Source organism: Cygnus olor, chromosome 7, assembly GCF_009769625.2.
Source record: "Cygnus olor isolate bCygOlo1 chromosome 7, bCygOlo1.pri.v2, whole genome shotgun sequence".
In the NCBI taxonomy this organism is placed as follows: domain Eukaryota; kingdom Metazoa; phylum Chordata; class Aves; order Anseriformes; family Anatidae; genus Cygnus; species Cygnus olor.
Genome location: NC_049175.1, coordinates 27276512 through 27294565, shown reverse-complemented (window position 1 = coordinate 27294565; position 18054 = coordinate 27276512). Strand labels below are relative to the sequence as shown.

The 18054-nt window shown below is 51.9% G+C and overlaps 1 protein-coding gene across 3 annotated transcripts in view; it reads right to left on the bottom strand.

The window, feature by feature from the left end:
* The window catches only part of MXI1 (MAX interactor 1, dimerization protein), a 52296-nt gene extending 34242 nt beyond the window's left edge, over positions 1-18054 (bottom strand). Inside the window, exons 1-2 of one of the 3 annotated variants that reach the window (XM_040564504.1) lie at positions 17844-18054; positions 7771-7903 (exon numbers count right to left, since the gene is read on the bottom strand). In XM_040564504.1, the coding sequence (XP_040420438.1) occupies positions 7771-7903; positions 17844-18018 (308 nt within the window). In that variant the 5' untranslated portion in view covers positions 18019-18054. Of the gene's footprint in view, positions 1-7770; positions 7904-8013; positions 8174-8601; positions 9071-17843 lie in introns of those variants that run through there. The other 2 variants (XM_040564506.1, XM_040564505.1) reach the window with 2 other exon arrangements.

Below are 18054 nucleotides of genomic sequence, written 5' to 3'. Positions count from 1 at the left end.
TTCTTCCCACACACAACGTTACCCTTTCGAGGAAGACGGTCACAGCCAGAAATAGCCTTCGCAATGTCATCTGCAGTGCAACAGCCTGTTTGGGGAGAACGTACGTGTCTCTGCAGCCTCTCCTGACCTCAATACTCTGCCTTCAGATGCACTGGGGAAAGTGAGGCTTTTTGACTAAATGCCACCTGCCTGAAACTCGCTTTGCTTGAAAAGAAGCTGATGGCATTTGTATGGCCCGGGGCCAAGCCAGGATTTCTTCACCTACTTCTATGTACGTTGTTAGCTCTCTCTCACGTTGCAACTACGCTGCTGCGATGCTGTGCCTGCAGATGAAGGGAGGGGAAGCGTACTTGAAAACAGGAAGCACAGCAACTGTTAGCTACGCTCTGTCTCAGGGAAACTGAGGCACAAACACTTACACAGGCTGCAGCAAAATCAGGAGGAGAACCCAGATTTCCCCACGTCCGGGGTTACACCCTGCCAACAGGGACATTCTCCGCTAGCATCTGGGAGATCCGTGAAAGGGGAAGGCTGAGAAAACCGAAAAGCTCCAATTTCCTCTGTTCTTACAGTTCTGGCTCAGGAGCAGCAGCGGCTAAGAGGAAGACAGCGAGGTGGCTACCTCCCACTGCTCCCAGATGGCCAAACGACTTGTGAAGCACCTCAAACTGCTGCAGTTTGTAGCCTGATGGTTAAAGGCAAACCAGAAGTGGTGCCATGCCACCTTACCGTGTCCATACATCGCTTTATGGCTGCCCAAGCAGCCGGGCAATGACCGCTGGGGTAAGAGTCGGTCCCAACGTCATCTGTCCCTTCCCAGAACTTGTGGCACTCGGTTAATCCCTTCCGGATGGTGCAATAGATGGAAGAAGATAAATTAGAATCGTTTAGAAGACAACTGAACGCTTGATGCTGAGGAACTTGAAATAAAACGGAGGCAAAAGAACTGCTTTCAGTCCGCAGGACTGCTTGCCATGGAGCGAGCAACAACGTATAAACAAGTAATTAAGATAATGCTGAAAATCATCACGTCTACTCCAATCTGGATTCAAAAAGCGACAGAACTGAAGTGAAATCACATCCATCCAGAGAATGGAAGTACAGTAGGCAGCACAGAAACGAGAGATGGGAATATATCCAGCGGGGTGGAAAAAACAGGCCTGTTCCCTCCGCGCTGATCAACGAGGCAGTGTCTCAGAGCGAAGAGATCCAGGCAAAAGCCAGCCAAGTGCACAGCCCCAGAGACCCCCAGCCTCTGATCGAGAGAGTCCAAAACAGTCAACAAAAACAAATCCTATCTTTGTTGGTTCAAAGCGGGTAGGGGAGCAGGAGCCAACTCTCTTGAGAACAAACAGAAGTCAGTCTTTGAATTGGGGCAGAAGTTTGTCAGGAGGGATCAGGAGACAATCAACAGCAGGAACTCCAACAGGCAAGACAATTAATTCAGCGGCACGACATGAAAAGATGGCCTGGACTGCTTGGGTCAGGAAGAGGAATGGATTTGAAAGCTCCACCAGGGGCAAGAAAGGAGCAAGTCAGTGTTAGCCACAGAGAGGGGAGCAGACGGGAACAACATGACGGGCGACAACCAAGTCACCACCAAGCAAAGGAGCGGGTCAGGTTAAACGAATCATGAAGGATAAACCCCTGCACGTACTGTGGATGAGGTGTTTCAGAAGACCCGAAGCACCACAACGCGCTGTTTGTCACTGCACGAGCACCGCTGTCAGCAGTGTAATCGGCCCACACGGCCTCTCTACCTGGGCAGTGCTGCAACAGGAACAGCGCGAGCCCTGCCTAACAGCCCCGCTGCTGCAGAACAGCACGTGCCTGCAGAGGCTTCCCCTAAATCTGGGAGGACAAAGGGATCGCGAGCCTTCAGCCACAGAGGGAGACGATTCACGGCAGGCAGATCCCGCAGCAGTGAATTCCAGCTAAGGCGCAGATAGCGTCAGCAACTGGCTCTGCTTCTGGTTTGCATAAAGGTCTCTCCGCACAACTTTGACAGTCTAACGAGATTGCAAATTACATTTTACACCTACTGAAGGTATCAAAGTCTAAATTCAGCCCAGCACCAGGGCTTTCTGCAGCACAGGTCTCCCTACGCAGGGCTGCATCGCTAATACACAAAGGAAAGCAGGAACTCGACAGGATCTTCTGCTGGGAGGGCCATCAAATAAACGGGGTGACAAAGGGGAACGAGGCGGCTTCCCCAGTGGAAACACATCAGCCCTGCCGCATCTGGGGGCCTCATTCCTCACCAGGCAGTGGGATTAAAGGCTCTCACGCCATTTGCTGGGTTCCCCCTTACTTTCCGGTATCCTGTCAGCTGTAGCGCTTGCAGGGGCAAACATCACCAAGACACCGCACGCAAAGCCTCACCTCTACTGGGCCATTTTTGCCCAAATCCTTGGCAGGATCTCCGCTTCTGATACAGACCAGCAAAGACAAGGAAAGGCACAGCTTGGTGCCAGCAGGCTCAAACTCTAGCCATCCCTACAGCTTGCTGCCTGCACGTGCAGACTCCAAACCAAATTACATCAAGAGGGCAGCTGGGGACCTGCTCTGAAGCATGTTGCAGTCCTAACCCGCAGAAGGCAGCGGGGTTTTCACGAGGGGTGATGCGCCTCTCGTGCATTTGATGTAGCTGCTCTGTCCCACCGACGCCCAGCCTTTGGACTGCAGCCCGCTCTGGTGCCGCGGCCAAGCCCCACCAACTCCGAAAGGCCTCTCCTGTGCTACCCGCAGGTAGTGCCGGCAGCGGGGGGCTCGAGCACAGCTTGTCTTGCCGAATCCACTCAGGAAACAGAACGGACCAAAAATCCGTTTTCCCAATCTAACACTTAAACCATCGCTATGTTTTCCCAAAGAGAAGTCATGCTTACACCTAGTGGCAGTCAGCACTAATCCCTCGGAGCAGCTCTACCAGGGAAGCATTCCTTAACAGCAGCTCAGCCTTGTCCACTTTTCCTTCCTTAAAAAATTAACTACGAGATGAGAAGGCAAGATCCCACCCCCCAACTATTTCCAGACGAGATTTCAACAACAGCATGAGGATTCCTGCTTGCCATCTCCCTGTTTGTGCATTATCAAAATGCGGCATAAATCGAAACACGGCGCAGCCGATCTCAGCCATCCTCCCCATCACACACGTGTGCGTTTGTACTGTACGAGGCGAGCCAAGCCCTGAGCCACCAACAGAGCTCCCCGGCACAACAAGGCTTGAGACAAAAGCAGTCTCTAGCCCCAGCACGTTACACAAAGTCCGGATCCCGACCCACCTACACGCAGAGAGTCGAAACTCAGCCCCCGCTAGCTGAGAAGTGAAGTGTGATCCGGTGTGAGTACAAGTGGATAAAAAAAATGCCCTAAACAAATAAATATCCTGAAACAAACAACTGCTAGAGGCTGGGGTGGGGGCAGAGAACCTCCCCTGACCGAAAAGATGTATTGTATTTACAGCCACGCCTAAGCAAGCGTTCAGGACCCCCCTGCTCCTCCCCTGCACAGGGAGGTACAGGCACACAGCGCTGCCGCCGTGGTAAATCAGGCTTCCTTGCGCACCAGACAGCCAAGGCTGACTTACAGCTACAGATGCCACAACCTTTTAGTTCTGCACCCTTGTTCGTGATCCTGCGGCACGCAGAGCCTTCACCTGAGGCACGTGAGGTACCTTCTGCACACCTACCTGCCCCCAGCCTCCCCCAGGGGGGCTATGGACCGACTAAGCTTAAAACCAAGAGCACCCGAGGGTTTCAACCCCCTACAACCCCCAACCCTACCCTCAAAAAACAGCTTTAAAGGTTGTGAGCGGAGGGCTACAGAGAAGATTCAGCACAAAACCAAGTGATTTAATTCACAAGTGCGAAAAAAAGTTTTTAATGGGACGGAGAAGAGACCAGCGATATAGAAAAATGAGGAACTGCATCACTGCGACAGCCAGACGGGCACAGAAACCCAGGCACCCAGGCTTTCAGGCCACCCTGTCCAAAACGCCTTACCATAGCCGCTGCAGCTGCCACCTCCAAGCTCTGCAGGCAACCTGCTACCGGGTGTAGGTGCCTGAAAGGCCCCTGGGACACAAGGGAAGATAACGGGAAGAGGGGAAAATGAAAGGAAAAAGAAACTGGAGAGATCGAACCCTCCCCAAGGAACTGAGCAATAGGTCCTCTGAGTGCCCCCCTGGGAGGGCTGAGGGCTCTCCACGTCCCTGGAAGGGTGCTTGGCATTTCCCCAGGATCAGACCAAAAAAATAGCAGGCTTCTCTATATGCCTGAGGATCTGATGATGTTGGAATGTAATTTCAGATTCCCTTATAAACATTACCTTTATTAAACTGATGGTATTTTGAGTGAAAAAAAACCATCGTTTAGCATCCCTGCTGTTTCTTTGCTGCTCATGCAACAACTCAAATTGATTAAAAACTCTTCTCAAATGTTTTTCGAAATACATAAATACGAGACCTGTCTCAACTATAATGGATTTTTCTAATAACTGGGCCTATCCAGAACTGCATACGGAGGGTCTGTAAGAATGGACTTCTACTTCACTTTTCTGGCAAGTTCTCAGAACCCAGCTTCTGTCCCGGAAACGTCTTCAGAAGGAAGGACACTAAATAAGTGATGCCATATGTTAAAATAAATCTCTGCTAATTTTCATCCCCATCCAAAAAACATCAGATACTATTTTCAAGAAAGATAAAGCATTTTTTAATATATCTACGTAAAATTCTAATCTAATATGGGCTGGCTGATTGGCTTACTTGTTTGTTTTTTGTTTGTTTGCTGTTAGCTATATTTTAGACGGGATATTTTTTAAAAGGTTTCCCTTGTTTATTAAAAATTCCAGGTCACAATGACTGCGGTTCCCCACATGTTTTTGCAGGCGGGTAATTTTCAGCACCTAAATAACTCTACTTAAAGCCAAGACTGCACGTGTTTAAATACATTCAGATTTTAAATCACAGCATGCACTCCTAGTCACTAATCTCAAAAAGGTCTTTAAAACATCCGTGCAAAACCCCACGCATACATCTAGATAATGCCCGTGGATCACGGAGGAGGATCCCTGTGCAAGCTGTCAGTTGCACAACTGAAACAAACAGAAGGAAGGAGGAGAGAACCTGAGCCAAAACATCCTTATTTCAAAAAGCATCATGTCAATTAGAAATAATGAAATTATTGTTTTTTTCCCTCTTAGTTGTACGCTCCTATTTGGGGCAGAAGTAAAGTTATTTTGCAGGTGCTGGGAGACTGTCCTTATTTCTTGAAGAGTAAGATTTGCTCCACCAATGCCATCCAGAGGTGGGCTGCCTGTAAATCAGCGGGTGGGTAAAAATACCTGTAGGTATTTATGCCACAGCATCACAGGGCCTGTTGGGAAAAGCCACTGTTGTTGCAAACAGTGAACAGAAATACTTAGATTTAAACTATGAAATAAAGAGCATCTAGGTTCTGTAAACGCTTTGTGTCTCATGGTTTGTCTGGTTCAATAAGGACCAGCAACAGCACTCAAATGTCTCAAGTACTAAAGGTGCATACACTGAAAAAAAAAAGAACAACTGTGCTTTGCCAAGGTTGCTTGAGAGACTTTTTTTTTTTCCTACAGGAGGCTTTTCAATGACAAATCTGCACAAGATTTTAAAAGAATCATTTTTCTACACTAATTAAACATTTTGAGACAAAAGTAATCTAGGAAAATTGCTCACCCAGGCCTGAAAGGTAAGTTTCATCCCTCATCAAGGGCTTGGTATTTAATTCAAAGTCCATTTGAACCTCACTAGGCAGAACTTCCTGAACTGTCCCTTTGATTTGAACAGGAAGGGATGATACAGAGCCTTCTTTAAACAAGGCTAATGCTATACTCGGCGTCACACAAGGCACACTGCAGTGAATTTGGAGGCTCCCTGAACTTCACAGTTGTCACTTGCCGGCACTGCAGCCATCTGGAAGGCCTGCCATCTCCTACAGCAAGCGCAAGCTGCTACGGCTCGCTGAAAGAAACTCCCATGTCCAGCTGCGTGCGTAAGGTCTGAGCGCCCCAGAACTGCTCTGCTCTCCGCCTGCACCAGACCTTCCTCAGGCCAAAAGACGAACGGGAGACAACACACACTGCCTACTGCTTCCGTGCTAACGAATCGAGTTGGTACTCAGGTGTTCCTTGTATAATGAAGGTCTTAAATACGGCTCAAAGCATCATTTCTGCCCCTCTGTTGCCTTACCCTCACCCCACACCCACCAATGTCAGCCCGTCGTGCTAAATAGCCCCCTGGGCTGGCCTCAGCCCAGAAAGGCGCCCCGGGGCTCCATGCTGGCAGGGCACGCTGAGCACCCAGGCCCCAGGGAGTCCTCTGCGGCCCTCTCCAGCCCAGAGGATGCAGGATTTGGTGCTAAGGAGCTCCTGAGGGGGATGTGCTTCCAGCCCTCCTCTGGAGAAGGGCAGGTTGCCATGACAAAGGCCTTTGGGAGAACGGTGTGGGATGGAGAAAAGACACGTGAGAAACCTAGGAGGGAAAAACACAGAGCTCAACTCAGCATTTGCCGTCATTTCTCAATACCGAGTGACTGGGATTTGGGACTTTCGTTCATGGGAATTAGGAAAGGACTACAGCTGCCCTGAAATCAGGAGAGGGTGGATGAACGAGGCAGACAAATACAAACACGCAGCATAAAAAGAGCCCAGGATGTGCTGATCCTGAGGAAGAAGAGTTCCCCACAGCAAGGCGTCCTTACTTCACTTCAAACATGCTTTGCTATCAAAGGCTGCCCAAGCAGAATCACCGTAAGCAAAGGTGCCTTTCTCCATGGCCTCTACGGGTCCCTTTCCAATGGCCTTAAGAAAGCTTTAATCACCTGAGCCACCTGCCACCATTTTATGATTGCACAAGCCTCACTGCAGTAAAAGCAAGCTTGCAATTGCCTTTTCAAAATTATATTTTGTTTCTAAAGTTTCTTTGTGCCAGAAATTCTCAACAAGGTCTGAACACTTCTACAGAAGGGAGGGAAGAAAAACAACAACAACAAAACAACAAAAAGGCTATCAGCTAGAAGGGAAGGTCAGATCTACCACTGCATCAAGTGTTAGGCCTAATCCACTTGTCTATACTACGTTTAACAAGCCAAGAAATATGGCATTGTTTAATAAGCAAAGTGTCAAAAACACAGAGTTCTACTATTACCAAGCAATCAGGAAGCCGGGAAATCCCACTGCCCTGAAAGGCAGAGTGAAAGACAGCTTCAATTTCCTGAACTGAATTTTTAACATGTTGCATGTAGCAGCCAGTCATCTCCCTCTCTCCCATTTGTTGTAGGAGATCCATTTCAAAACATCATTTCCTTGCTTCAAGTCATGCCTGTCATTACAATCCCAAAGCACTCAGGCTGCACACACACTATCCCTTAAGAGCAGTGACTTCGGGGTTGGAAAGACAACATCAGCCGTATATAATGGGAATAGCTACTGCCTGTCTCCTCCCTACACCCCGCGAACAGATCTCCCTGTTCCACTTCTCTCTGCAGCATCTGAGCCTTGGCACAGAGTCAGCTGGCAGTGCCACAGATACAGCTCCCCTGTGTCCCTCTGCTCGCAGCACCACGGATCCAGAAGGGATGCTGTACTTGTGTGTCCCAGCTCCGAATCCCCCTGTGCTCAGACTTTTCCCATTTTCCCTGCTGGCTAAGTTTCTCTCCTCTCGGCTCATCTCCAGCTTTCCTCTTCAGCTTCGTCCTCCCGTCCAGCCCTGCACCCCACACCTTCCTGCCCACGTCGTACCTGTTGGCAATACTTGCATTGCTGCCACTGCCGCTGTGTTTCCTTGCCCGGCTCAGCCTCCGCGTGGGCTTTGGGTCTTGTAGTCCAGGACTTGGAACTGAGGGGAAGGTCGAGGCATAGCCATGTTCGCACTCTGCACAAGAATCAACAGGCAGGGCATAAAAAAAAGGATCATTCGGGGGGAAAAAAAAAAAAAAAAAGAAAAGAAAAAAGAAAAGGCAGCTGGCAGGCCTCATTGCTAACCCGTCAGTCTAGCTGGGGAGGCCCCTAAGCACAACAGCACAGGGAAATGACTGCTGATGTATTCAGAGGGAAGTGGAGCGGGAGGTGGAGAAAAGAGAGGAAGGGGAGTGTGAAGGCTCTGCCGGCCTTGGAGGAAGGCCCACATCTCCAATACCTGAAAGCACCAAAAGAAGCCACGACAGCCAAGGGTGCCTCGTCCCTCTCTTCCTGTCCGAGCTATCTGAACCGAGCAAACCAGACACCTTTCACTGTGCTACCGAGGTCTCTGCAAAGCCAGAGCCTCCCACCCCATCTCTCCAGTCCACCGGGAAACTCCCAAGCCAACCCCTCGTCTTCCTTCCAGGAACCGCACTCACCTCCGTCTCCCCTTCTCCACAAAAATCTCCCACCTCAACCACCACCTCGAGGAGGGTCTGCCAGCCCTGCCCCTAACCTCAGCCCCTGCTCCGGCGTTTGCAGCAGCCCACCAGCGGACGCTTGCTCCGATCCCCTTCGCCAGCGGCTCTCTCACCCCTCTGCAGGGATTTCGGACCCCGGCCCCGCTCCCACCACAGGAGGCGGTCGCCCCGGCACCCCCCCTCCCGTTACCTCTCTCCCTTCGCTCCAGATACTCGGCCGCCTCCAGCAGCCGCTGGATGTTGATCAGCTGCACCTGCTCCATGCCCCGGGGAGCCGGCCGGGGGGCTCCGCAGGCCCGGGCCCCCCTCGGCCCCCCAGCTCCCCCCTGGAAGGGGAAGGAGCGAGGCAGTGCCGCCTGCCCCTACACCCCGGGGCTCCTCACATCCACACCTCAGGACGATTCTGCCCAGAGGGCCAGGGGTGGGTGCATGGAGGAAACCCGCAAGGAAACCCCAGGGGAAGGATGGGGATGGGGATCCTTCCTCCTCCTCCCTGACGAGGCGGCCAGGCGAGCCCTCCCCGACCGACAGCCGTCCCTACTGCCCAGCTTCGCCCCCCAGCCTGGCTTCGTCCCCTGCCAGAAGCGGCCCCCTTGGAGGCGGCCACGCTGACCCCCCCGGGGCCGGCACCGGCCCCCCCGCCTCGCACCACTTTGTTTACCTCCGCCGGGCGCTCACGGGAGAGGGGGGCGCAGCGCCACGGGGCTGCCTGGGAAATGTAGTTCCCATCTGCCGCTGAGCGGTGCGGGATGGTGGCTGCCACCGGCCATCACCCCCCTTTCGGCCCTGAGGTGGTGGCATTTAGCCCCAAATGGGAGCGAGGAGGCAGCCCGGCCTCCCCTCGGCTGCGGCAGCCACCCACGGGTGGCAGCGGGCTGGGGCTCTGCACGCTGCCAGCTCAAGGCCTGCAGCCACTTTGTGCTTCTCCCTACAAACTTCCACGCGTGGAAGTACCCCGAGTGGGGCGAGAGAAAAGCAAAGAGAGGCTACGAAAGAAAAAGCAGCAGCCGCAGGGTGGGAGCTTTCTGCATCTCATCTGTGGAGATGTACATAAAGATGAGGCGCCAGGCTCAGGGGAGGCGCACCTCGAGTGGTGGATCCAGGGCTCCTGACAGGAGCCAGCAGTACGGGATCCACGCCCTGACCCGAATACAGTCCTTCAAGAATTTAGACAAAAGATGGCACAGACAGCAAGTCTGTGTACTAATGAAAGCATTTTGTATATCTGAAGCATCATGTAAATAAGTGACACTTGACCTCAACATTTTAAAGAATTCTGTCACACCTACACCTTGCAGTCCGACCTCCACTCTTCCCAGTGTCTTTACAATACTCTCACATCCTGACATTCCTACAGATACACACCCTTGTGATTATGTCTGTGACTGAATTTCACCAACATTACTGTTTTCTGGTACAGAGCTTAAAAACTGTTAGTATTTAATTGTATGATACCAATCTCCAAAATACTTAATCTACACTCAGAAGTGGAACAATAGTCACAGGACATTCAGAGTCAAAATCTGAATCTCAAAGTGATACTGACCTAGAAACCTACAAAGGATTGTTTTACTGGGGTTATTTTTCACAGCTCTGAACCTTTAGATTGTGACTGACCACATTTTCAAGCATTCCTCCAATAGAACAGGAGCTGAAAAGGTACCTTTAATAAAATAACAAAAAACAGAAAAGCTGAGATTCTCAATGGTTTGTGTCTGTTAGCAAGAGCTTTAAACAGAGCATAAAATATCAGGAGACTCATGGTAGAGTTGCAAGACTTGGCAGTAGGCCTTGAGAAGGCCTGAAAAAAAGTGTATGTAGTTTAGTTAATTTTTCTTTAGCGCATTTCTCCGATTCACCATTTCAGAGGTTTCCTCAGAAAACTGCAGGCTTGCAGCTGATGGAAGTAAAATAATACCACTATTCAGTTCGTACACAACCCCTTTCATCTCTGAATCTCAAAGGGCTGACTTGGTTTGTTTCTCTTAAGATGGGACAGTTAAAAAATAAAGGAAGTTGGAACACCTTCAGGGCCATACTTCCCTCATTCCGCCTTGCAGAAAAGCAAGGCCCAGTCCTCACTCAAGCAAGACAACCACCACTCATACACACACGGGGCCAGACCAGGATGCTTGTAAAAAACAGCTTTTATCCAGGGGAGAACTTGGGGAAGGAAGTATTCTTTCCGTGTCTCTCTCTTTTCTATACTGGAAACTACTGATAGCACAGATAATTAAAAGCACATGTTAAGACTCAAATTTGAGTAGTCCCAGGGACTACTCATGTGATCTTGGATTTCTCACAAAGGGAAAAGGATGCAGGTGCACACGCTGCTCTGCAACAGCGGGGTTAATGCAAGAGCATTTCTGGGTTCTAACTGTACATCCTGCTTCCAAAACCAGGCAGTCATCTGCCTTTCAGGATTAGCAATACTAAGCATAAAAAAAAAGGAAAAAAAGCAAACCATGACTCAAAAATTACTGCAAGACAGGTTGTTGTCAGCAACCACCACCACTACCTTTTCACGTGGCGATGCGTGTAGTGACTCTAGGGACTAAATAGGGAAAGCCATGGCTGTAATATGAAGTAGTAATTTAGGAGTCTATCTAAGTATCAGCCTCCTGACGCCAAGGTTCAAGACACGAAATGGAAGAGTATGGAGGAGAAGGACATGGGTGCACATGGTGAATTAAATCAGCACCAGAAAAAAGAGCAGGATCAGTTCTTTGTGCAGTGATGTAGGATCAACTCTTCCATTTACACATCAGCTCAGCTTCCACATCTTTGTTTCCTAAGTAAATAATGTACAATTAAAAAAATGTGTGTGAAACAAAGACAAATTTGAGAGTAAACTGTGGGCCGTCTTCCCAAAGCCCTACAGAGGTAGGCAAGCCAACCACGGAGCCACAGTAGGTCTGCAAAATCTTTCAGTTGTCATCCCAAGTGCTAGTGTGGGCAGGTCAGCCCGTAAAATGCCAGATTTGTATGTGACAGAAACAAAAGTGGGTGGAAAGTGAATGGCACGAAGACGCCTAGTGCTATTCAACTGCTGACCAAAAAACCCCCAAAGTCACATTTAAAATGTGGTTGAGCAATCCACAGGCAATGCTGGGGAGGGGCTAAGGGAAGAGTATTTTAGGGGAGAATGAGATCATTTAATTTAGTGGCTCCAAATGATCTGTAAGTACAGTTTTCTGATTATAAGTGCTTGCTGCTTGGCATCCCTTCTGGCAGCTGTGATTCACTTTCATTGTGTGTTCTGCTGTTTCGCCCTTTAGAAAGGGGCTTTTTACATTTTATTAAATGGCACTTCGGCAGCCCTCCATTTCCAGCCTTAATAATGGATTTGTTAATCTCCCTGATAGCCTTTCCCTCCTCCTTAGCAACAATTTAAATATCCAAGAAGAAATCTGCAGTGCAGAAATCAATTAATATTTACATCTGAAGTGCTGCTGTGCTATTTTAATCAAGTAAAACAGATGTGGTCTGTTTTTTACCAACACCATCACTTGCTTTAAACTAGCTGCTTCTATCAGGGGAATCTTCTAGGAGCTTTCCAGAAAGTAATGTTTTAAGCTTCTCAAGACTGCAATGACTTCAGTTTATTTTTTTCTTTCCACTCTGCAGGAAGGGAAACTGAGGTGTAAGCAGCATAATAGCTCACACGAAGGCGGCACACCCTAAGCTAGAAGTAGAACAAGAATACAGCTCATGAATCAAGATGCCCAACCCTCTGCTTTGAGCACGAGGTTTAGAAATAACACAGTGCTTTGCAACCTGGGTGTTATTTTCAGCAGGGGCAATACCTTTAGGTTAAACTGCCTAGTTTTCCATCCCTTGGTTGGCTTTTTCTTAAATCCTCCTATCCTCAACTCTTTGCAAAATCAGCTAGGAACATGAATATGGCAAAAGTTGCAAGAGTTTCCTTTGCCCACCTTCAAACAAACCCTGAAAATTCTTGATCTTGCTTTCAAAGCCTTGCAACCTAACACCCCTGCAACTAAGGCATCAACAGAGATCCCCATGAGGAACCATTTTCTGCAGCTCTCAGATCAGTAAAAAGATTCACTGGAGTGTGGAACAAGCACATTTTTGGTGACAAGAGTTCCATAAAACTCCTCGTTTTTTCTAGCCAGGAGAACAAGAGCTATGGCACACTTGAACATCCCACCTACCAGCACACACTAACAACCACGTCTCCATTCCCATACCCATCTCCCTTCTGATGCCTGCAATACCTTTGGTAAGGGACACAGCGTCTACAGGATGTGGCCTCATTTCTCATCTAGGAGCCTCGTTCTTTTGCGAGGCATCAGATAATCCCTCTCAGCACTCCCACTGGTGCCTGGAACCCATCCAACGGTGAGGACAGAAATTGCTCACAGCCAAACCACCTGGATACCCAAGAGTTTGAACAGGAATAAAGCGCACGCTATATACGCTGATTCAAAGAACAAGCTCTACCAATCGATACGGCAAAAAGCCACAGGTGTACTGGCTCTTCGGGCTGCTGGCTTGCTCCCATCCTCTGGGAGATGTGTTGCTGTTTTCAGACCTGCGCCATGCCCCAGTTCATTCTGAGTCAGTGACTCATTCTGTGACTTGGGTCAAGTCACTTGACTAACCCAGCCGCAAAATTAAGTAAGAGGGCCTCCCTTAAGAAAAAAATACATCGCATACAGGATGGGGTCCCTCAGCTAACTAACAGTAAGGTAGGGTTCTCCAGACAATGGCAGAAGGCACTTCGCTGCCAGCTCTGAGGATGCTCTGCTGACAAAGGACATGACCGGTTCTCAGCAGGGCTTCTGGCACAGCCCCGCAGTTCCACCTCTGCCCTATCATTTCTCCCGCCGTGGCTTCCTTCTGCATTTTATGACGAGGTCCTAACAGCCTGAGTCAAAATAACCCAACCTGGAAGTGGCTAACTCATGAATCACTGTGGCCAGGTCACGAACCAGGAGGAATGAAGGAGGTTTATTGTGAGCTGGATGAAAAATATAGAAATGAAGGAGCCCTGCACTGCTCCAAATATTGCATCACCGTAAGATCCAGGACCACCTATACCGACCTTGAGCCCCGGGTTCAGCTCTCATTGATTCACGGGAGCTCTGCACACAAACTTAAGGCAGCCTCGGCTCCTTCCGCCCTCTACTAATTATAGGTTTCTGATACATCTCTGCTTTGGCTTGTCAGAAAAAGACCCCCAACTGCCCATAAACAATGGAAGGAGCCACGTGATGAATATAGTGTTGACTCACCCTCAAGGCTCAGATCTCCTCTCCTTGAGACAGGATTATTCCAGAGCAAAGGACAAATCTAGGGTCACCCATTTGTTATTCCTGGTCAGAAGGTCGCTAAACACAGGCGGCACTTGAAAGCCAGACCGCAAAGAAGATCTAGCTAGCTTCTTGTGAGGGGCCGAAGTCCACTGTGCACACCTCTACTAAACACGTGAATAAGGACACCGCTGTCATGGTGGTTTGCTCGCCTTTGTGATTTTAGAAGAGGATGTGACAGCGTATGTCTGTATCTGTAGTGAGATCAGTATATATTACGTACCACGTCTATTACAGATAAAGCATCATATCCAAAGAATTAATCATGTGTGTTTATGCAACCTTCCACTGACATAAGCATGAGTCCACGAACACACAGGTAATGCTTGGCACATGCTAACCCCAGCTGAATTTACTTCAGGTCCCTCTCTCTAAAGACATCTTCCAAACTTTAGCATTTCAGCTGCTTTTACACACTGCTACCCGCTTCCAGCCACACACAATTGTGAAGAGGCATCGGCAGAGGTTACCCATGCACCAACGGAGCTGCCCTCAGCAGAGCTTTCATTTCTGAAAACAGCCAGAGTAATTTTTCATGTGATGTTTCTATTCCTTTGATACCAAGCTAAGATTCCTAGAAACAGGTCATTTGGAAACCCGTCCGTGTCAGTTAGCGAGGTGCGTTGGGGCTGGGTCCTGTGGTCTTGCCTAGAGAGCTGCATCACCAGGCAGGCAGCGCTCATTTCCAGAGGCTCTACTGGAGAAAAGACTTCTCTATTACTTCAGTACCTAAAATACCCCGTTTTACCCAACCACTCTGAAAACAGGACTCCATCCTACCCAGTCACTGCAGTGTACTCCAGATAATTTTGCAGACCCACACATTCTAGTTTTTAACGAAGCGAGTGAATACCAAAGCAGTGTTTTACTGTGCTGAACGGGCACCGCTGCAGTAGTGTCCCGCTGCTCCAGACCTGATGGTACGCTGCAAATGCATCTACGGGGGAGCTGGTAAAAAAAAAAAGAAAATCGTCTTATTTCTCACTGGGCACCAAGCAGCTCGGGATCTGATGCCTTGGCTGGAAGTCCTGCCCTGACATGGAAGGCTCTCCTCACACTGCTGGCCTGTGGACAAGAGGCAGGGACCTGGCGTGTTTTGGGGGCTGGAAGGGGCCTCGGAGCTGCTCCTCCACCACCAGTAGGTGCGGCATGCGAGCAGGGAGACAGGATTGCCTCCAGCTCTCGTGGGGCTGCTCCACCAGACAGCACCCACCCCTGCTTGGGACAGCGTTTTGAGGAGGTGAACAACCTGTACGGCCGGCAAGGGCTTGGAAGAACAAATGCGGGCACTGAGCACGGCTTATGAGAAACGGTGTAAACTAAGATCACCTCCCGGGCTCGCCCAGCAGTTACAGCCCTTCCTCAAACACCAATCTTTGGCTCCCAAAGCCCTTCAGGATGCACTATCTGCGTGACGAGCAGTGCCATCCCATCAGGATAACGCACGGGCTCCGCTCCCAGCCCCTGCCTGCTGCTTCCCCAAAGCTGCGCCGCCGATCCCAGCACCTTGTTGCCCGTCCCCAGCACCTGTCCTGGCCAGGTGGAGACAAACGTCCACCTGCTACCTCTGTTTCTTTTTTTAAAGACCGTGTTTCCTTGGGGCAGGGCACCGTCATTCCCCTACGTGCACAGCACCTAGCCCAGCAGGGCTGTGACTCAGCCGCCTTCCTGGTGGGAGTCACACCGAAATAGCTCCTCAGAGCCCTGCCTAGCGCCGCGGTCAAATGACCCGGGCATGCTGCAGGAAGCAGGCGGGTGCTGAGTCTGCCTGCCGCCAGCCGGGACACAGCTCCCATCACCCGACTTCTGGGGCTGGACTCCTTTGTTATTGCTAATTGCCAGGTAGGAGACAGCACAGATAAGCGAGGAGCCATTATCAGAGTCTGGCAGCCAGCACGGGGTGCACCGAGCAATCCTGCCTGCTCCGGCAGACTAAAGGGCAGCGTATCCTCCTGGTGCAACAACCTGAGCTGAGCACGCAAATCTCTCCCCAGCCAGGCCAGGTATATACCCTAGGACGTAACCCTCCTGCCTCTGCAGCTGTTCCCCAGTTCAAACCGGGCCCGTCGTGCTCGGAGGTTGTTTTCCAGTTCCAGCAGCATTTCTCTTTGTTTGGGAGCAACACGTCAAAGCTGCCTGTTCTACCACGGTCACGTCTCGAGCAGCACGTTCAATAGCCCAGCCCTGGGCTAAACGGGACTTTTCAACCTAAGACGCCCCGATTGCCAACAAAAAAAAAAATTGAAAGATGTTGCAGAATCTCCTAAGAGAAGTGAGGAGTTTAATTGCTGGGACCGTGATTATCGTCAGCGGAAGATTCAGTGAAAACAACTTGGATGTGAACGCTTTCTTTCCAAAATAAAGCAACAAAAATCCCGTATCCCCGCGTCCTGCTCATGCAGCAGAGCCAGCAAGTTACACCGATCAGCCCGTTTTTCGGTTCCAAACACAAAAAGGATGCGTTTTTTACCAAGCAGGCAAAACACCCGATACCATCCACGTCACGGGCAAGAAGAATTCCGCCAGCCTCCCCCAGCAGGAGAAAGCACCGCGACACCACGGGTTTTCCTAGCTCCCCTCCGAGTCGCGAGCACTCCTTAACGAGACAAAAACAAGCGGAAGGTCTCGGCCGGGATTTCTGAAGCAACCGCGGCTGCTTCCACACACGCCAGGCTGGTTTTTGCTGCTCGCTCCTGGCCTTTCCCTGCGCGCGGCCGCCCCTGGGCTGCTCTGCTCCTCCGCTGCCCGGCCGTGCAGACTCATTATGAAACGACAAATCGCAAACGGGAGGCGAAAAGCCGGTGTTATTGCAAGTTTGGGGAAGGGGAAAGCAGCCCGGCTGAGAACGAGGGCTTGGGGACCACCAGCAGCGGGGTCCCGGCCCCACAAAGTGGGGGTGCCCCGTATGGGGGCCCTACGGCCATCGGAGCGGGGTGAGGGGGTGACGCTGTGATGGAGACGTGCCGTGAGGGACTGGGGGGTGCTGCTGCCGGTGCTGTGCGGAGTTTGGTGGAGAAGAAAACGCAGCTTGAGGAAGAGGAGGAAAAAGAAGAAAAGGGGAAAAGAGAAAGCAGGGAGTAAAAAAAAAAAAAAAGAGAGAGAGAGAAAAATAAAAGAGAGAAGAGCAAAACAAGAGGGAAAAATTAGGAAAATAAAGGAGGGAAAAAAGAAAAAAATGAAATAAAAGTGAAGGGATAGATGCGGACGAGGAGGCACCCGGGGACACAAGGGGACACAAGGGGACACAAGGGGACACAAGGGCACCCGGTGGCACCCGGCGGCCCCGGGCTCACCCCGCCGCCCCCCCGCCCCGCTCCGCTCCGCTCCGCGCCCCGCTCAGCAACACGTGACGTCACGGGGGGGGACCCCGGCGCCGCGCATTGGCGGAGCTTCGCGCCAGGCCCCGCCCCGCGGGAGGCGCCCGCCAATCGGCGCGCCGGGCTGCCTCCATGTGCGAACCATGCGCCCGCGGGGGCGGGGCCGGGGGCTGCCCGCTCGGGCTCGGGCTCGGGCTCGGGCTCGGCGCAGCTCCGCGGGCGCGCAGCGCAGCTCAGCTCAGCCCCGCTCCGCGCAGCGCGGTTAACGCGGCGCAGCGCCAGCAGCGCAGCGCGGTGTGACGCCGTGCAGTGCAATGCAATGCAATGCAATGCGAAGCAGCGCCCCGGGGCACGGCGGCCCCTTTGTTCCCAGCACGCCTTCACCCCCCCCTTAGCCCCTTCCCCGCTCCGCGGGGGGGAATCGCGCAGTTTGCGCGCATCCTCCGCGCGGCGGGAGGCCGGCCGCCACCCCGCAGCGGCCGCTCGCCCTGCCCTGCCTTGCCCCGCGGCTACCTGGCGAGCGCCGCCGCTTGCCTACGTGACCGTGCCCATGCCCCGCCGGGGGCAGCGGGGACGCGCCGCCGCCTCCTCCCCCCCCGCGGACCCCCCCCGGGCTGCGGACCGCCCCCCCCCGGCCGTGGGACACCGACCCGAGCCGTGGGGCAGGGGGAGCGCACGGCGGGGGTGCCGGGGACCGGGGGGCGCCAGCCCCGCGGCGCTGCCCCCCCAGCCCCGAGTAGTGCCTTTATGCCCCCCCCGACCCCGGCTCGCTCGCTCACTTTTATTCTCCTTCTCGATCCGCTCCAGGTAGCTGGCGGCCTCCAGCAGCACCTGCACGTTGCGCAGGAAGGTGTCCATGCCCGCGTTGCACAGCTCCCCCAGGGGGCAGCGGGCCCCGCCGGCCGCCCCCGCTCCCCCCCGCGGCTCCCTCCGCGGCCGGCCGCGCTTCCCCATGCCCCGGCGGCTCCCAGCCCCGGGCCCTGCGCGGCG